We start from the raw sequence: 13,614 nt of genomic DNA on the forward strand, positions 1-13,614 counted from the left end.
TACCGTGGTTTACATTCGCGGCTCGTGGCTCGGCTCGCGGCTCGTCTCGTATCTCGGCCACGGAACTTAAGCTCGTCGAGCAAATCGATTTTAAGCATTTAAGGATTGAACAACAGGAGACTCCTTCACTGTAATTTTCTGTACAAAATAGTCTGCCAATTTTTGCGGGGGAGGGGCACGTCAAATGTACGACTATTTGTACGTAACGTAACTTACAAATAGCGATGTCAGATAAACGTCAGTCCATACAATACATGGGGTAAGCTCTTAAAGGCCACTCCAGTTGTTAAATCCTCCAAGCTAGCGGTATGTTCCATGTTCAAATACAATTGATTTACATCATGTAAACAACCCTTAAGTGAAAAAATGATTGGCTTAAAGGACTTGTATCCAGGTCATAACTGTTTAAAAATAATAAAGAAATGTCAAACAGCTGATATCACTGACACTGACAGTGACAGCAACTATTATATGTATTACAAAACATGAACAAAACTATTGAAAATTTGATTACAAATTACAATAAAGTGCATAATTATTTAAAGTAACAAATGCACAGATATTTACCTTGTTCTCGATCCCATATAATAAAATGCAGAAACGATTTGCGACGCTTGCAGTAATATCAATACTAAGTTTAGCACTTTGGATCTATTGGAGTTCAAACTTGGAACTTCATGAAACAATAAGACTTTTAAAAACCAGCCAAAACAGATTTATAAAGGACCTTAAAATATCACCTTTAAACACGTCATGCGGAAGTAAGCCTCAAGCAAAACATTATTTTAACTGTGTGCTCGTAATCCGTAAATATTTACTTACTATAATAAAGTAATGTTGTCCTTCACACCTTCTATCCTTATGGACTTTATTTAAGCATGTTCTACCCATTTTAATACATATAAATATTGTTGTAGCATCTATTTCTATTGAATAATATTCTCTACTCTGGTAGGTACTTAAATAATTAAAATTATGTTTAATTCACCATTATTGCACGATGTTGTTAATCTCTGTGGAAGAGTGGTGGCTCCTGACAGGGATTTTTATGCTTAAAAAGAGGCACCAACCTGTTTTGTTAAATAACTTGTGCTATTGATTTTTTTACATTATTTGGGCTTGTATCCAGCTACCCAATTCATGTTCATAAAGAGTTCGGGTTTTAGCAATAAGACTATATACAGCTTCCTGCTACTCTTAATGCATACACTACCATCAACCTGCCAGGCGGCCCCCAGTCCATAGTCCCTTTTCGCTGTATACGCATTTTCCCATGTTATCGACCACGCTCGTAGTACATAGCACACGCTCGCACTGCATGTGTTAAATGGTTGAGTTGTATATTATACAGATCTGCAAGTGATCATGTATTTTTTTGTTTCAGAAAATCCATTTATAATTATAATAGTGACCTCATATGTTGGTCATGTTGAACTACGGAGTGCACACCGCAGAGCTATGCCACAAGATTATCTAGTGGCTATGAATGCTACAAGAATATTTATGTTGGCAAAAATCCCACCACATGAAAAGTAAGACAGAACTTCTGCTGTTTGATAGAACTAAGACAAGTAATCTTAATAATGATGGTTTAAATCTTAATATAAATTTTTTTTAAGGATCAATACATTTTGTACTGTAAACTATAAAAAAAATAGCATACCTTCAGATCCCTAGTGCTGGCTTCGTCATAATATCAGAAAGCTCATCCACCTTAGATTTTGTCAAAATAAAACATGCATTTACACATGTCATCTACAACATGCATCATCATAATTTATAGCAAATAAGTGATTACAAAAAACCTATATCCTAATGCGGCACAAACATTTGAAATTAAGTTTTAAGTTTTTTTTTATAACAAAAATTTTTTTTTCAGATATATTACTCAGGCGGCTATAGAAGATGAAAGCAATACTTTTGGGGACATCCTCCAAGGCTCATTTCTAGAAAACTACCGCAACTTAACATTCAAGCATTTGATGGGTTTACAATGGGCCTCGAAAAAATGCAGTGATGCCTCCTACATACTCAAAGTAGATGATGACACTGTATTTAATTTAGAAAGAACATACAAACTTTTAACCAGCAAAAGTATTGAAGGAGATTATCTTATTGGTTACATGTTGAACAATACAAAGCCAAGAAGAGATAGACAAAATAAATGGTATGTGACATGGGAAGAATATCCGAGGAATGAGTACCCACCATATATGTCCGGCTGGTATTACATAACAACACCAAATACTGCTGCAAGATTATCAAATGAAGCAATGTACCATCCATACTTCTGGATAGATGATATACTGATCACCGGTCTTATAACTGAAGCTCTTAACATCAAACTTATTCATCTACCTAAAGGGTTTTGGCTTGAATATTATGAGCTCCTTGAATGCTGTTTAAGGGATATGATAAATAAAAATATTATGTGTGATGCTGTTGTAGGTCCAAATGGTGGTAGGAATAATTTAATTTTAGAGTTTAATGATGGCCTAAGTTTGTGTAATAAGTTGAAAAATTGTACTAAAAGAAATGAGGAGCAGTCTCTTGATAAAGTATGTGTGGCTTTTAGAGAGAGAAGTATCTTCAGCGATGGTAAGCCTGAAGTACAATTCATTAAGGTAAGGTGATCTTGGTTGACCTTTGGTGGGTCTTATGACTTTGCAATACAAGAGTGTTGAAAATGTCACATCCCTTCTCATCTTAGGGCTTTTCTGGTGATGCTAGACAAAATGACAATCATAAATCAACAATTGCTAAACTAAATGAAATAATGTTTCAGAATGAGAGATACTATGGTATATAAGTATTGACATCTAAGGACCTTACGGATACCAAGAATGATGATAGTTCAGCGGTGTTGTGGCGTTCGCCCACGCCTAGTAGCTACGCCTCTGCTCCAATGCGCATGGTCTCTATATTATTATCAAACTCTTAATGTTATATGTCATTTACTAACCCTTAACAATGTCATCAATTGTAAAATTATTGAACGCTAAATATTTCTAGTCTATTTTATACAAATGTACGTGAAAAAATTGACCGTCCATTAGCATAGTTAATTAAGTAATTAACAAAGTATAATAGTAAGTAGTAATATAGTGATAAGCTTCAATGAATGCGTTAAACCATTATCAATTGAAACCTGTATTGCAGCAAACTCAAAAAGCTACCTCACAATTATTATTATATTATTAAAAATATAATTTGTGATAAATATGAAATTTACAACACACTCCCTACTTTAATTGACTTGCCCCATTTCAAAGTAAAGATAAGCCCATGCATACAATTCCGACCGAATATTCTCAATGAGCAAAACACAGCACCATCTATTGTATACTGCGTAAACTACGTGGCCGATGGTCAGAACAAATATATACAATCAATTATACGTGTCAATGTTATGTCACGTTATTTTAAACGTCAAAAATCGCTGCCAACTTAGCTTGGTCTGACTAGTACTTTCTCACTTAAATAATAAATAGTTATTAGGGGACATCTCATACATGATCAACCTAGCCAAAAAATATAATACTCACTAGGAACCTAGCCCCCAAACCACACATTGTTTAGGGTGACTCATTGAGGTATAGTACGGTAACTTGCTCAGGGCCGGATTTAGGGGAGCGCAACCGGAGCTACAGCCCCGGGGCCTCCACAAAAGAGGGGCCCCCACAATAGACTTCGGAAATTTTACCATTTCATTTGGCCAGGGGGCCTCAACTCCATTATTGCCCGACGCCTCCAGACCTCTAAATCCGGCATTGGACTTGCTCATCAGTTAACCACCCTTTTTTGGGGTGCCCATATCTTGAAAATTAAAAAAAGGCCGCATCTCGCATCAAGGTCGAACATGTGGGCAAGTTAGATCAATGATAAAGAAACCATGCTTAAAATGCGAAAATAATGCAAATTTATATAAAGATGAAGTGTGCTGTACAATTAATTCTACACGCCTAGACTCCTTAACTCAAAACATCTTTTTAATTTAAGATTAGTAGTTAAGTTTTTTGGTATGAAATAAACAGATTAATATTATTATTTTTTTATCTATCATATGCCCCAATGTATTGCATGCGATTACGAGATGCGACCCTGTAGACCAATTAGGTATAATTATCCTACCGACAACGCCAATTTCCGTTCGAACATAAATAATTATGATGGGGTGATAAAACCAAAACCGCTTGGAGAACATACGCTTTGGGGTTGTCGTTGAGATTCAAGATTGCGAAGACGTCTCGAGAATATTTTTTTGTGTTTTGCTCATTTATGTTGTTCAAAGTGTAGTTGATAGCTTATTATGCAGTGAACTATCGTGGAAGTGTGCAGCTAATGAAAAACTAATCTTGAAACGCGTTTAACCATGTTTTAATCAACATCCGGCAAACCATCGTGGCTTTTAGTAAAGTCCAGCTATCTCTTTACTAAAAAGCAACTACCGAACAACGTCATGCTCTACGAGCACACTTAAAACTTACAACGAAACTTGACATCAACTTGACATTGGCAAAATCATCATAGATTTGATGGAAGCCATATTTTAAAAGAAGAAGAAGAACATACGCTTTTTGATCGTATAACATAGAGACATAGACATGTTTATTTTTCTAGGACCATAGAGCAACTTATGTAGGTGTAGGCACTTCATACTTCATATGACATATCCCACATACATCATTAATATGTAAATAGAGTGCATACATTTTAATTTAATCAATTCAATAATGTAATATTTTAGAGAGTGTCATGTTATTTTAGATATTACATTTTATTTTATAGGTAAATAAAAGTCAACCTTTCCAAATTATTGTTCTAAAATGCTGAGAAAATTAAAGAAAATAGCAATACTTTTAATTATTACAAGTTTTTGGATTGATCCGAGTTTACAAATAAAAAGAATGACAAAAAGAAGAATACTTTACAATCCAATGGAATATCGGTTTATAAAAAAATATATAATATCGCCTTCCGAAAGGTTATGTCAAAGTAAGAATCCAATAATTAATAAAAATGCATTATATTTATAGAATTAAGCTACCTCCTATTGCTATCACCCACCCCTCATGATGCTCCCACATTGGCTGTTATAATTGTATTTTATACAATCGATATATATTAATAGAGAGCTTTTCAGTCGAGTAGCGTGTTTGCAACGAAACTTATTGCTGAGTTGCCTAAGTAAGGTACGAGATTTAAAAGCTTGATTCTATCACTATTCTATACAATACTTTTTCTATGAATCATATAAAATGAAACTTTTTATTTACTTTGAAACCTAAATAATTAATGAAAATTGGTAAGTATCTCAGTAGACATAAACGAGCGACTCCCGCCTCACGCCCGTTTAGTCTTTTCTATGGGAGTGCGGCGGCACGTGATTGGTTTTTTTTTTTACAGTTGACTACAGGGTATCGAAATAAATCTTAGTTGAGTGGGAGCCCATACATGATAAAAACTTTTTACAAAAAAAGTAAACCGACTTCAAAAAGAATGAAATAAATGATCCTTTTTTTAATTAAGTATATGCGTTGCAAACATTTTTGAAGTGGGTGCCAAGCCAAATTTTGAAGCATACCATGGTTTTGGTGCGATTCGATAAGGATGCGGGTATATAAGTATGTACAATACGTTGGATTGCCTTACACGACAGCAATGAACATACTTTCTATAGGTATAATGAAGACACAGTCGAATCTCCTTAGCGCAGTCCGTACCATGTTTGTCGGTATATTAGTATAAATCCAATACGTTTATTTGCCGTCGTAATTTTAAAAGAGCTAATTTTCGAACTGTTCATAGCACACAAGTGTGGAATGGAGAACTTAATTTATAAAACAATTCAACGAACGTCTTCAGGGCTTAAACTTTTTACCTTCATGCCAAATTTCACCTAAATCGGTTCAGATGTTTAGCCGTGCAAAAGTAACAAAGAGACAGACAGAATTAAATCCACGTTTATTACCTATTACTACAGTTGTAATGTGATTCATAGACATAAAGCTGATAATTTTTGACCGGCTTTGTTACTATTTGGCTTGGCACCGACTTCAAACATATCAGTTGGTAACGCATAGACTTAAAAAAGGATCATTTATTTCATTCTTTTTAGAGTCGGTTTACTTTTTTTGTAAAAAGTTTTTATTTTTCCATTTTTAGTTTTAAGGCATTGTTAAGGGCTTTTTAGTGACGCGTGACGCATGAATGAAAAGCACAATCATGTTAATAAATAAATTCAAATCAATAAATCATGTTATAATAAATTATTTAATAAATAATCAGGATTTTCATAGAGTCCGTCTGAGAAATTATTCCTGCCACTATAGGTATTCTAAATCTATCCTCCGCCCCGCCACTGACCCAATCCCTCAACCTTCCGATCACTCAACCTCACATCACATCAACACCTGATCACTGAACCCCTCGACCCTGGACCACTAAACCTTCAACCGTCAATCCCCGGCCCCTACTAATCCTAACCCCAATCCAAAGAAACTCGGCCAAAGAACCTGTCTGCGAATCGTTTTCGGGGAAACGAAACTCGGCGTATTTTTTTTCGGAAAATCAATAGGGCACCCTAGTAAGGACGGCTTTAGGTGTTCTTAGCTTTCAAAAGGTTATTTACCAATGTTTCTATTTATTTATTTAACTGTATATGTTTCAGAAAGCCCATTATTTATAATCATGATAGTGACGTCGTACGTCGGTGATTTTGAGCTACGAGATATGTTCCGCAAAGGTATGCCACGAGAAAAGCTAGAGTCAATGAATACCACGAGAATTTTTTTATTAGCGGAAATTCCACCTGGTGAAAAGTAAGCATATTTGCCGGCTGCATTCACGTATCTAAAAATACACGCACACGCCAACACAATTACAGAACAGCAACATAATCATCAGAGATGTGACTTGTTTGAAATACTTGTATTTAAAATGCAAATACAAAATGCAAAATACCTATTTTGTATTTAAATACCTTTTAAAGAAAACTATTTTGTATTTTATTTCAAATAGTTTTTGGGACCTATTTTCTTTATTCAAAATACAAAATACTTTTTATTAGGTAAAGTAAGTAGGAGTTACAATCTCTTCTGACGTTACAATCCTTGCCACTCTCTCATTCTTTTATGGCCGGTCTGCCCTAGTGGGTAGTGATCCTGCCTATGAAGCCGATGGTCCGGGGTTCAAATCCTGGCAAGAGCATTTATTTGTGCGATGAACACAGATATTTGTTCCTGAGTCATGGGTGTTTTCTATGTTTTTTTTTTAATTTATTTATTCACTATGAATTTTTTGAAACAGGATTAAACACAATAAGCCAATATTGAAAACCTCGGGTTTATTGTATCTGTCGTTTAAATATCGACCTTATGTATATGTATTTAAGTATTTATAAATATTTATATATATCATTGCCTAGTACCCACCACAACACAAGCCTTAATGAGCTTATTACTATAGAACTTAGTCAATTTGTGTAATAATGTCCTATAATATTTATTTATTTATTATTTTAACATGGAACTGGTGAATCTGTTTAGTAACGCCGCAAATGACCACAAGCGTAGCGAGAGATTAAAAATGTGGAATCTTAAGCGTTGCAAGGGTTTCAAGGCACGAGAGGTAAACAAACTTTTCTGCCCTGGTGAAACACAAACGAGACGTTTTCACCAACCAACGAGAGGTATAATATACTAGCTGTGAAACATTACAAATATAAATTAATGCTTTTAATAATTGACCGTTAAAAACCATCACTTAAAAGTCCATTCAACCGGTAAACATGAGGAGACACAAAATTTGCACTCTAAAGGACTGATATACACACTATTTTTAAAGAATAAAGAAAGCCTTTCCTACTTTTCCGATTCCGAGCAATACTAACTTTTTAATTCAGACTAGGTATTCACTATTTAAGAGTACCTTTTATCGCAAAGTATTTGTATTTTATAAAAGCATTTTGAAAATACCTATTTTGTATTTAGTATTTTAAATACAAATTTGAAAACTATTTTATATTTTGCATTTGAACTAGTATATCAAGGAAGTATTTGTATTTTGTATTTAAATACTTTTTATAAAGTATTTTTTACATCTCTGATAATCATTTAACTGAAGGGCTTATTACACGTATCCTGCCTTCGGATTCGGAAAACGAACGATCGGTCGCGACGTCAGCCCTGGGGGCCTGCCGAATTAATCGAAATTCGCAAATTGCAGGGATCATTCTCTTTTACTGTCACTAAGACGTAATTAGAGTGACAGAGAAAAATGCCCGCAATTGACGAACTTCGATTTTCGCGGTTTTAGCCCTGATTCGGACCAAAGGATCGTTGACAGTATTTCTTGATGTTAAAAAAATAGTTCAAATGCAAAAATATCAAATTGACAACATTTTTTGCAATCCGACACTAAGTATTTTTAACCGACTTCAAGATTTCAAAAGAGAGGTTATCAATTCGCTTGTATGTTTTTTTTTGTTAATGTTTGTTACTCCATAACTCCGTCATTTCTGAACCGATTTTGAAAATTATTTTTTTGTTGAATTTATATACAGATTGGTCCCGTTTTTGTCAAAACTCAGTTCTGATGATGGGATTCATGAGGAATCGAGGGAACTCTTCAAATGTGAAAGGCATACATATAGTGATTTTTGTATTTTCTGTAACAAATCAAGCATTTACATTAAAAAAAAGTAACATTTGATGAAGTGGAACTGCTGATGATGATCAGAATGGAACTCTTCAACGACGCATAGTACACGTTAGGCGATTTCTCCCCTTAACTGTGTTTGTTAAGTAAATTAAATTTTCAACACAAATTTTTGTCAAGTTCGAGTTCTGACGATGGGGTCCGTGAGGAATCGAGGGAACTCTTCAAATATGAAAGGCATACATATAGTGATTTTTGTATATTCTTTGACAAATCAAGCATTTTCTTTTAAAAAAGTGACATTTGATGAAGTGGAACTACTGATGATGATCAGAATGGTACTCTTCAACGACTCATAGTACAAGTTTGGCGATTTGTCCTCTTCGCTGTGTTTGTTAAGCAAATTAGATTTTCAAGACAAATTTTTGTCAAGTTCGAGTTCTGACGATGGGGTCCATGAGGAATCGAGGGAATTCCTCAAATGTTAAAGGCATATATATAGTGATCTTAGTATTTTCATGAACAAATCTAGTATTAACATTTGTAGAAGTGGAGCTGCTGATGATGAACAGAACGGAACTCTTCAATGATGAATAGTTCACGTTTGGCAATTTGTTTTCTTTGCCAAGCAGTTAGGTTTTCAAGGCACATTTTTATATTTCTATCCTATTTAGTTTTTTTTTATAATTATCTGGTGCTTTATTTCATGCATTGTGTGAAATAATTTAGGGATCTTAAATACAGTCGAATACCCTATTGCGGGTATCTTACCAGTCAACCATAGGGCAAATCTGGATATATGCGTGTATGGACTCTAAGGAAATATAGCGATGTATAAAAATGTCTACCTGTACAGTAAGCGTCAAATACTTTGTAGCAACCTAAGTAGCCAAATAGTTCGGTACACCATATGGGGGCGTCCATAAATTACGTGAGGTGTTTTTTTCAATTTTCTGACCCTCCCTCCCCCCTTGGTGAGATGTCGTGAGATTTTATTCAACCCCCTCCCCCGTCCCCCAATCTCACGTGAGATTTTTCAGAATGTGGGTTTATTACGTAAACGCGTTGGATTGTTTATTGTAAAAAGAAAAAAAACAATTTGGTTCGTGCTTTTATTTACGACTAGTTAAGACTAATAATCAATATTGCTGAGAGTTATAAATGTAATAAAAATTTAACAATAGAATACTTAAATCATGACTACTGTGATTAAAAAAAAAAGAATATCTACTCTAATTCAGTCCATGGAGAATTATGCGCGGTCTCAAGAGAGATTATTGGAACTAACATGTCCATATGATTTTCAGTAAAATCATCTGCTCCTTCAACTTCGTTCTGATCTACCCACTCCAAGCCGTTGGCGCTTGCACACAGTAACTCATTAAGCCGTTCAATCTCATGTTGAATGTGATGTGTTAACTCTTCTTTCTTCGGGAATTTTTGCTTCGCGGTATTCCATAATTTTATCACATCGTCCTGGCAGGACTTCTTTGTCTTATAGACGTATCTTTTGACGTATGCGTTATAAAAATCTTGATAACTCATTTTAAAATAGTAAGAGCATGCACTGAGTCGAGTAAAACAATTACAAGAATAAACAAAGAAGGTTAGAAGTTAGAACCTGTCAGTGTGTCGCTGCCACTCAGCTCGTACGCTCTCGTTCATCGAGTCGCAAGTTCGGCTGACAGTGGCGCGAAAACAAAGGACAGGCTACACTGTACCGTAAATTCAGACTAAATTGAGCTATTGGGAATAAAATAAATATGGTGGTTTGACATTCAGTAGATGTATAACGTCGAAGTATGAATGAAATTATTTTCTTTCGAACGAATTAGTGAATAATCTTAATCGTATTACGATGGCGCTTAAGATTAAATTTTAAGCATGTACATACAATTTGGATTAAATAGACCAAAATAGTTTAATTTTTTTTTGTTTCAATCAGAGAATAAATTGCGTGATATTTGTCGAGACCCCCCCCTCTCCCCAACGTGAGATTAGATGAGATTTGACTCGACCCCCTCCCCCCTTTAATCATCTCACGTAATTTATGGACGCCCCCTATATTTAGTATGGTGTACCGAACTATTTGGCCACTTTGACTGCTACAAAGAATTTGACGCTGACTGTACAACATAAATTTGTCTGAGTATTAGAAAACGTTTAAGTATTGTCAAGTCGAAATATAAAAATTACTATTATCAAAGTATAAAAATGTCTACAATAAAAAAACTATTTTTTTTAAAAGACAACGTATAAAAATGTCTATTTTCTTTACTTACGAGTAACAGGCTCATAATAATAATTATACAGCCTTGGCCAAAAGTATTAAGCACTCATGCGTTTTTCATATAAAAAAGGTACATTTATATTTTCTACTATAGAAAGTTGCATATCTTTCGGAATAATTAGTGATATTTATTGATGTTAAAGGAAATTAAGCAGAAAAAATACTATTAAGTAGCTGTTTTATATCTCTTAAGAATCTTATCGGTTTATCTGGTTGGTGGTTGGCTGATTTGAGGTGTTGAAATCAATTTGGAATACGCGTCTCATGTATGGCACCGATCACGTGGGGCGGGAACAACTAGGAGGGAAAACACCAATAAAGGGTATCCCCATTTGTCCCCTCCGGGAACATACGGGAAAAGACGCGGCATATAAATCTTTTACATTAGTCCCCGCCTCAGTGGGACGGGATCAAATGGGAACACACCAATATGGATGTATTCCCACTTGTTCCCGCTGGGAACAGGCGCTGTATATAGATCGTTCCCATTTGTGTAAGAATACGCCAATAATGGGTGTAACTTAATTTGGCTTCTTATAGGAAAAGACGTTACATAGATTTTTTTCCATTAATTTAGTTTTACTTTTATTTTAGTTTTAAGCAATTCTTTTTAGTGTGATATGGGTGTACTATAATGTACGTGATGCCTGAAAATAAAACTTTATTTATTTATTTTATTTTATTTTATTAATCCCCACCTCATTGGGACGGGGACATGGAAACACACTAATAATGGTTGTATTCCAATTTGTTCCCGCCGGGATCAGATGGGAATAGGCGCCGGAAAATCATTCCCATTTGTCACGTGGGAGGGAACAATTGGGAATACATAGTACACAAATTACACAATCACAACTGATAAGACAGTAATGTGGTTATCTCGCTCTTTCATTTTTTTTTATATAGTTGGCTACCTGCAAATCCTGCGATGTCAATGTAAAAAATTCCCTTCCGGAACATAATGTTGAATTCTCATAATGTAGAATTCTCGAAATGTTGGATTTTCTAAAATAAGCTGCATACCTATTCAGGTTTACCACCTGAGAATGTACTAAAATATCATCCGTGTAATTTATTCGAATAAAATAACGAAATATTCGAAAATCTAAACTAATAATTCATTCGCGAATAGTCCCACCACGAATTATAATTCAGAAATTATTCGACTAATGTCCAACTCTGGCTGGCAGAGTTGGACATTAGTCGAATAATTTCTGCCACCATATTCTCTAGATAATATCAATAAACCATATTTTCAGGAATATTACCCAGAATCGAATAGAAGAGGAAAACGAAAATTTCCACGACATTCTCCAAGGCGCATTTACAGAAAGCTACCGCAACTTAACGATAAAACATTTAATGGGCTTACAATGGGTCACGACGAAGTGCCCTAACGCGTCCTACATACTCAAAGTTGACGATGACACTGTATTTAATTTCGAAAAAATATTTAACATTTTAACAAAAAATACAATCAAGAAAGATTTTCTTATGGGCTATGTGCTAAAGAATGCACAACCTAGAAGAGACAATACGAATAAATGGTATGTGTCTTTGGAAGAATATCCAAAGAAGAAATATCCGACATATGTGTCAGGCTGGTATTACGTGACTACCCCTGCAGTAGCAGCAAAACTAATAAATGAAGCCAAGTACCATCCATACTTTTGGGTGGACGACGTTCTGGTCACAGGCATTTTAATTGGCGCTCTGAACATCAGAATTATTCAAATGCCCGATGAGTTCTGGTTTGAGTATATGCTAAACTTTATGATTCATACTAACAATAGTATTTTATACAATCGTGATATAATAGAGAGCTTTTTAGTCGAGTATCGGGTTTAGGCAACGAGGCTTACTGAGTTGCCTAAGTAAGGTACGAGATTGAAAAGCTTGATTACTGTATCACTATTGTATACAATACTTTTTCTACGAGTCAACAAAATAATACTTTAAACTAAAAAACTAGAATCATATAGGTAAACAAACTAAAAGTACTATTTAAGATACGCGAGTAGCCGCGATAGCCACTCGTACGCGCCCCGGCCGCCGGGGCCCGGTGGGTTGGTCAGCGACACCTTCTTGTAACTCATGAGGCTCTGGTACTTGCTCCTTGCTAAATTCAAGTTTTAGACTGTTTTTTTCTTGATTTTGGCCACCGTAGCCTATGGATACTAACAAGCTACGCTAAGCGGTTTTCGTATGGATGTTGCTATATTAAGGATGTCACATGTGCGTTTATGACTTATGAAGCAATTGTTTCTATTATACAACCTAAAATAAATAATTAATTTGAGCTATCGTTTTGTTTCATCCTCTTGACCGCGGTGAGCTATGATTGGTCAATTTCATTATACCTAGTTGACTAAACCGTTTCGAAATGAATATTATAGTTAAGTTGGGAGCCTATACATGAAAAGTACCCAATAACATAACAGTTTGGTATACGTAATCTTAATTCAACCATTACTGTCGACGAGTAGAAAAAGACATTTGGAATATTGAAGCATATAATAATTAATGAACAAATAGGTATTCAATATTTACAGAACTTTGACCCTGCTTGAATTATTTACATTTTAGAGAAATTATTCATTCAATCATAAAATACACCCAGGTGACTCCATTGTCCTCTCTGTCCATAATGCCACCACCTGTCTGTA

The 13,614-nt window shown here is 35.0% G+C and overlaps 2 protein-coding genes across 2 annotated transcripts; both read left to right on the forward strand.

Annotated features, from left to right (window-relative positions):
• The first annotated feature begins 211 nt into the window (after nt 1-211).
• Nucleotides 212-3,238, forward strand: LOC133528156 (beta-1,3-galactosyltransferase 5-like). The gene is made up of 3 exons (XM_061865406.1): nt 212-761; nt 1,385-1,532; nt 1,880-3,238. The coding sequence occupies exons 1-3, from the start codon at nt 593-595 to the stop codon at nt 2,631-2,633; spliced, it is 1,071 nt and encodes a 356-aa protein (XP_061721390.1). The 5' UTR covers nt 212-592; the 3' UTR covers nt 2,634-3,238.
• Nucleotides 3,239-3,366: 128 nt separating this feature from the next.
• On the forward strand, nt 3,367-13,249 carry LOC133528157 (beta-1,3-galactosyltransferase 2-like). The gene is made up of 3 exons (XM_061865408.1): nt 3,367-4,995; nt 6,671-6,821; nt 12,208-13,249. The coding sequence occupies exons 1-3, from the start codon at nt 4,827-4,829 to the stop codon at nt 12,794-12,796; spliced, it is 909 nt and encodes a 302-aa protein (XP_061721392.1). The 5' UTR covers nt 3,367-4,826; the 3' UTR covers nt 12,797-13,249.
• Nucleotides 13,250-13,614: the final 365 nt, after the last annotated feature.

This window comes from Cydia pomonella, chromosome 19, assembly GCF_033807575.1.
Source record: "Cydia pomonella isolate Wapato2018A chromosome 19, ilCydPomo1, whole genome shotgun sequence".
NCBI lineage: Eukaryota > Metazoa > Arthropoda > Insecta > Lepidoptera > Tortricidae > Cydia > Cydia pomonella.